At 37.9% G+C, this 6,449-nt stretch overlaps 1 protein-coding gene across 1 annotated transcript in view; it reads right to left on the bottom strand.

Moving 5' to 3' along the window:
- LOC109377194 (contactin-associated protein-like 5) overlaps positions 1–6,449 on the bottom strand; it is a gene marked incomplete at its 3' end in the record, with an annotated part of 226,472 nt that overhangs the window by 17,819 nt on the left and 202,204 nt on the right. Inside the window, exon 2 of the mRNA XM_019633464.1 lies at positions 129–233. Within this exon, the coding sequence (XP_019489009.1) occupies positions 129–233 (105 nt within the window). The remainder of the gene's footprint in view (positions 1–128; positions 234–6,449) is intronic.

The following is a 6,449-nucleotide window of genomic DNA, read 5'->3' as shown; positions in this document are numbered from 1 at the left end:
CTTCTTCCCATCTTTCTTCTAACCATTGCTCTTAGAGATGATTCCAGTGTGTGAGGTACCCTTTCTTCCATTTGCCCCTTGTGTGCTTACTCAGCACTTTGCTTTGGAGATTCAGTCACCCTACTCACCAACTCTTCGGTTGAGTTGAGCTGGGCTGTGAGTACCAGTGAGGTCTGAGGAACTGGAAAAAGCCATTGGAGAGAGCAGGGATGCTAATGGGTCATCACAGTTGTCTGAAACAATAGGAGAGAAAGAGAGCAAATTCTATTAGTGAAATATAGTCCATAAAGAAAGCAATCATGGCATGAACAACCATCATTTATTACCCACCTGCTCTGAACAAGGCCAGCACTACTTGTTTCTAAGTGCTATTTCATCTACTCCTCACAACAACTGTGGAAAACAGGTGTGAATTTCTTTCACAGTTGGAGAAACTGAAGTTCAGAGATGTCAAGTTTATTCTGCCCAAGTTCACAACACTATAAAATAGTGTGGCTGGTATTCTCACCCAGAATTGTCTAAGTCAATAGCCCAACTACCCATCCATTTCTTGAACCAGCCTCTCGAGCAAAGCCTGAAGCTACAGCTATTGAACTTACTTTATAAGAAGGAAGACTATTAAAGGAGGAACACTGTTTATCCACTCTCCCAAATTCAGTCCCTCAACACCCTTGTAATAGTTGTATCTACAGGGATAGAATAATTTAGAATATCTCACTCCCAGTTGTGTGAAAGTCTTTGGAAAATAAGTTTCAAATTTTAATAATTCATTTATGTTCCACAAAGTAATAGAGGATAGTCCCGATCTTGTACGATCTTGAATCTCATATTTACTTCAGTAGCTACCCTTCCAGGCTTCTCTAAATGTAGTAACTATGTTTTAAAAGGTGTCTTTGAAGCTGCCCAAATGTGAAACAGGGTGGGGTCAGGGGCAGAGATGTGGTCTTAACAGCATAGATACGTTCTTCCCGATTGATACTGATGTTGGACCATCCAATCTTATGTAGAGTCTGCTGCTCTTCACATAGCATATTGGTCATCTACAAGGTTTTTTGTTGTTGTTTGTTTGTTTGTTTTTAATATTTCATTTATTTGCTTTCACCTTTCAATAGGGAACATGCTCTTTGTGGGACCTTAGGAAAGAATCTGGTACATCATTGGCTTTCTATAAAGTCTTATTGGAAGAATGGGATGGTGGGGGAGGGAGGGAGGGAAGAAGGGAAGGAAGGAAGGAAGGAAGAAAAGGGACTCACATAAGAGTACAAAAAACCCTGTTTTCCCATTTTTTCCATTTTGTTTACAATTGATCTTGTAGGACATTGCAAATGACTTCATGAAATCTAGACATACTTCAGTCAAAACAAATCTGAAATGTGTTATTCAGTTTGAAGGCAAACTAAATAGTATTAAATGCTCTTAGAAAGTTGATTTGACATTTTTTTAAATGTACATGGGATTATGAGGCTGCTTGCTTATCCAGCAAATTCTTAGGGAGCAGTATTTCATCTAATTGCTGGAAAATTAATGAGAAACATAAGGATTAATTTTTTATTTGTTAAATGTATTTAAAAAATCAACTGGCAAAGCATATTTTGAGTTTTTCTGCAACACAAATGTTTGAAAAATATTTTGAGGCATTTGACAAACACAAAACAGCCAGAGCCTCACCAAAGAGGAATAATATAAGAATCACCTCAAAAGCACCTCAGCAGATAGGGTCATTCTGTGAATAGAAAAGTGTTTTCACTTTTCTCTTGGTATAAGATGAAGGTAAGAGAAGGTGCATACACACCTCCAACACTCTTGTTTGATAACATAAATTTGTTACACTGTTTATATATTGAAAAATAATTTGAACACAATGAAAATCTTTATTTTCTTATGCCTGTTTCATTATCAGAAAACATCAGGTGAATGCAAAAAATTGAAACAAATTAAACTGAACCCCACAGGAATGTCCCATACACAGATGTGCATGTGCACATGCATACACACACACACACACACACACACACACACACACACACATCAAACACCACATAATACCCCAGTTAGTTCAAAGCTACATGATGAGCCCCACCTATCCACATCTGTAGTTACAGTTATCCTCCAATTTCAAATAACACTGTTTTTAGCACTTCCCAATAACTCACAACCCTTCTGACACCCACTTCCACAACCAAACTGAAGATCTTTTGAAGGTACAATACCATATATATTATAGTATTGAAACAGGGCCTGGTTGGGATCCCTTTAATAGAGGTCTTGCAATATCCCTGGCCTCACCTTTCCTTGAACTATAGCTAAACAATAGATCAATTTCCTGAGGCTTGAGCTCAGGATGTTCCCTCTCACCCAGTTCCTGGTTTTAGAAAATTACCCTAAAATTTATGATTAATACCCTTAGGCTTACTGATAACAATCTCTATGGTCTAGTCTAGCATTCTTTCCAGGCTAATCCCATCATTGTTCCTGGGTTGCTGACTGCACCAGAGAATCACATGGCCAGAGGGAAGACTCCATGCAGACCCTGGGAATCAATACTTAGCTTCTGGGGGAACACGAAGATTTTTCCCCTAAACACCCAAAGCCTGTCTGAGAATGTCAAGGCAGTTTTTGAAGGTGCCAACCTGCTGCCTTCTCAGACCACCGGTGCTCTGATAACAAACGATTATTCTATAACCCAACTCCTGTGTCAGCCTATTGGCTGAGCTGTGCAGGCAGCATGAGCCCCAGACTTGGTTGGCCTTCAGTTTCAGTATGTATGTACTTCTTAAGCATCTAAGATGTATCAAACTGTGCTAACATTTTTATTAGGTTCTTATGGTTTTTTATGTGTCATTGATGACATTTTTAGCACTATGCCCCTTACCCTATTTTCCCCTAAATAGAAATGCAAGTTACCTAGTCATTTCAATTTAATTCAGTCCAATAAATATTTATACAAGCCTATTTTCAGCTTGGATAGGAATTGGGGATAGATTTGAATAAAACTAATTGTCATAACTCAAGGAGTTCAGAGACCATTGAGAAATATAAAGATGTAAACAAATCAACTGATGGGAAAGTTTAGGAGAGCTTCAAGAAGGTCACATCCAAGCCAGGGAAATGGGTACCTACCTGTCCAGACACGCAGGCAAGTGACCTACCCTCTGCAGGCCCCTCATTCACAAGGCACTGCCTTGGGGAGGAGTGAGCTTCCACAGCCCGCCGGCTTCCCCACACCGTCTGCCATTGTCCTTACCACCCATTTCCTCTTCTGAAATGCGCTCTCCTGTGTCTAAGTTTGTGTGATCAATGTTTCTACTTTGGAAATCAGTGATTCCATTAAAACAGCCTATGCTAATGAAAGGATCCAGAGGAGGTTTTCCAGGACTCCTTCCTGCATGGACCTGTTGTGGCTGTTAGAGACCACATGAGACATTTTGCGCCCTTATCCCTAAAAGTGATGAGTGAGGAAATTTCAATACAGAAAGAGAGAAAGACCTTCCCTATTCCCAGCAAATATGTAGCTCCCTCTGTCATCTTCAAGTCACATGAACAAACCTGACAGTGTCACCTAAATTGAGAATAGACTACCCCTCTAACCAAATTACCTCTAGTCACTGGGAATTAATAAAGTGTTTATATAACCATTCTAAATCCAAGTGCACATTATTTTTAGACACCTGTCCTATTTTTAAAGAAGAGGAGAGACGATCTAGCATAAATCAGAACCATAGTTAACTTGTTTGTTTGTTTTTATTTTAATGATTTGGGACAACCTGGGATAGTGGAAAATCTCTAAAGGGCCAGAGCTAGGAAACGCCCATTCTAGACTGGTTTCTTCTCTTGCCTCAGTAACTCTAGGTAATGCATTCAAATGCACTAAGCTTTATCTCCATTGTCATCTCAAAGAGAATTATATTTGCCATATGCAGCCAAAGTCTCATTTGAAAGATGGAATGAGAATAAATGGGAAAAATACCCCTGTAAGAAATAAAGCACAGAATGAGAACAGGAAGCAGTGTATAAGCATTGTCTATAATATCTGCTGCAATCAGAAGCAACCACTTCAACACTTTTATTTCTGGGATCTTGTTTCTACGTCACAAAACCTGTCCAAGAATTGGTGTCACCAATAGCTCTTTGGCACTAAAGTTTTACAATCAACCAGATGAGAAGGAGAACGTGAATTGGAGGAGAAACAAAGGGGTGAAGACATCCTCACAGGGAGTGAGGATAGCATTGCTCATGGCAGTCCTCCCCTTGTGTGAATTGGCAGCCTGGCAGAGGCTGGGCCAACATCACACAAAACACATGGCTGGGAAGGAAAGAAATGAAGCACCATCTGCTCCACCTGCCGGCTTTAAATAATCAATTCCATGTTGTTGTTAAATTTCAGCTCCACTCATATCTCAACCTTCTGACAGTATGTTTGCACAATGCTAAATTCATCAGTCAGTTCCTCCAAAAGCATGTGTGAATGTTTATCTGTATTTATATGAAGGAAGAGGAAAGGGTGAAAAAATTGGGGTAGGGAGAGAGATGTTTGAAGTTTAGGAAAAAATATTGTAGGACTAAAAGTCATGCTTCTAATGGGACATATAAACTGAGACAGATCATAATGATTTTCCCAAGGATCACTCTTCCAGAAATGAACTACACTTCACAAATGTACAATATGTTGGCATAGTAGAATATTTTCAAAATATGCTCTTAGAAAGACCATTCATGGGCATTTCCTCTGAAAGATTTGTTGTAAAAATCAGATGAAATGAAAATGTTATTTTTAAAATGCTACCTCTATTCACATGTAATTTATTATTCTCCATTTTTTTGAACAAATAACTTTATTGCAATCTTTACTGTTTTCCTTTATAACATAAAGGCCACCTCTTGCCCCACCCCACCCCCAGCAGATAAAATCCATGCCTTCGGGTGGGAAAGCACCTCAGCTCTTTCCATTCAGTAGCTGTTGAACAATTCCAGTCCTGTGTGGAAATTACTTAGTCTTACATCCACAGACTAAGAGAATATCAGTAGGTAATCACTAGATTTAATGTGGTGATCACATTGTAAAGTATACAAATATCAAATTACTATGTCATACACCTGAAACTACTATAATATTATATGCCAACTATACATTAATAATTAATAATTTTAAAAATACCAGAAGGAACCTCTAAAACTGTGGAATTCAAGCCCTTCACTTACAAATGAGGGTCTCAGGGATTAGGGACATGGCAAGACTGCCCAGCATTGTTCAGTTGATTAATGGACTAGCCTGACCAAAATTCAGGTTTCCTCACTCCCAGCTGGTGACCTCTAGGTCAGAGTTACCTACCACCTGTGCACAAGTCTGGTACCATTAATTATATTGTTCTTCTCAATATTTGTTTTATGGTTTAACTTTTTTTTTTCCACAAAAGGAAGGATATAGTTTTATTTTGTGGATACAATGAACATTAAGGGAGATTAGTCTATATTAGTCTATAGTTTTCAAAATAATTTTAATTTCTTCTCTATATTTCTTGCCTTCCTTATCTCTTCTTTCAACTCTCTCTTACCCAGCAATACAAACAAACAACAAATAATAAAGGGAAATAAAAGTAAAAAGAGAAAAAGAAAAAAAAACTTATTGTTTCCTTATTAGTAATTGCATGGATTTTCAAGTCAAGCATGTAATTTGATATTTTCAATCTGAAGAAGTGAGGATAATTTGTTATACAATATATATGTACAGTTAAATACTAATGGTATTCTTTCATATTAATTAAAGGTAAAGGCACAAAAGAGAATACTGAGTAAATACAATCTTTACACAGCTTCTTAGAAATTATTATTGACTCTTTAAGATATTACACATTAAGTAAAATTTTTTTGTTGCCAACGTATATTTTTATTCAATATTAAAATACCAATAGAGTTACATATGGTCCTGAAGTTAAATTGCAAGAGTCATCTTGATTACCACAGTAAATTGTCTGTATATGGGGATTTGGAGCTTAAAAGACTCACTTGTATTTATAGGTAAGATAAAACTCCTCTTAGCAATGCATGCTTAATGGTCTACTTTTACAAAAGACATAAAGCATGCATTTTGTGGGGTGCCTACAATGGTGCTTAGAAGAGACAACTCATGCTTTTAGCTTCATTTATTTTTTCCCTTATTACTTATAATTTCACTTAGCAAACAAAAAAATAAGTACTCTAATATGACTTTTGCCTCTGTCCTGTCCCTGTTTTTCACCATGAAATCCTAAAAGATAAATGACATCCTAATGAGCAGACCAAGAAATATAGCTTTCTAAATGAGTCATAAAAAGAATGTTAAGGGGCCGGCCTAGTAGTGCGTTGGTTAAGAGCTGGCTTGGGACATCAGCTCTGAGCAGCAGGGCCCTGGTTCGGCTCTCACATGAGGACGTGACACTGCCCTCTACAGCTAAGATGGTGAGCAGCAGCTC

Source organism: Hipposideros armiger, unplaced genomic scaffold (assembly GCF_001890085.2).
Source record: "Hipposideros armiger isolate ML-2016 unplaced genomic scaffold, ASM189008v1 scaffold_1317, whole genome shotgun sequence".
Lineage (NCBI taxonomy): Eukaryota > Metazoa > Chordata > Mammalia > Chiroptera > Hipposideridae > Hipposideros > Hipposideros armiger.
Note: the sequence above shows the minus strand (reverse complement) of the source record. Positions and strands in the feature narration are given on the sequence as shown.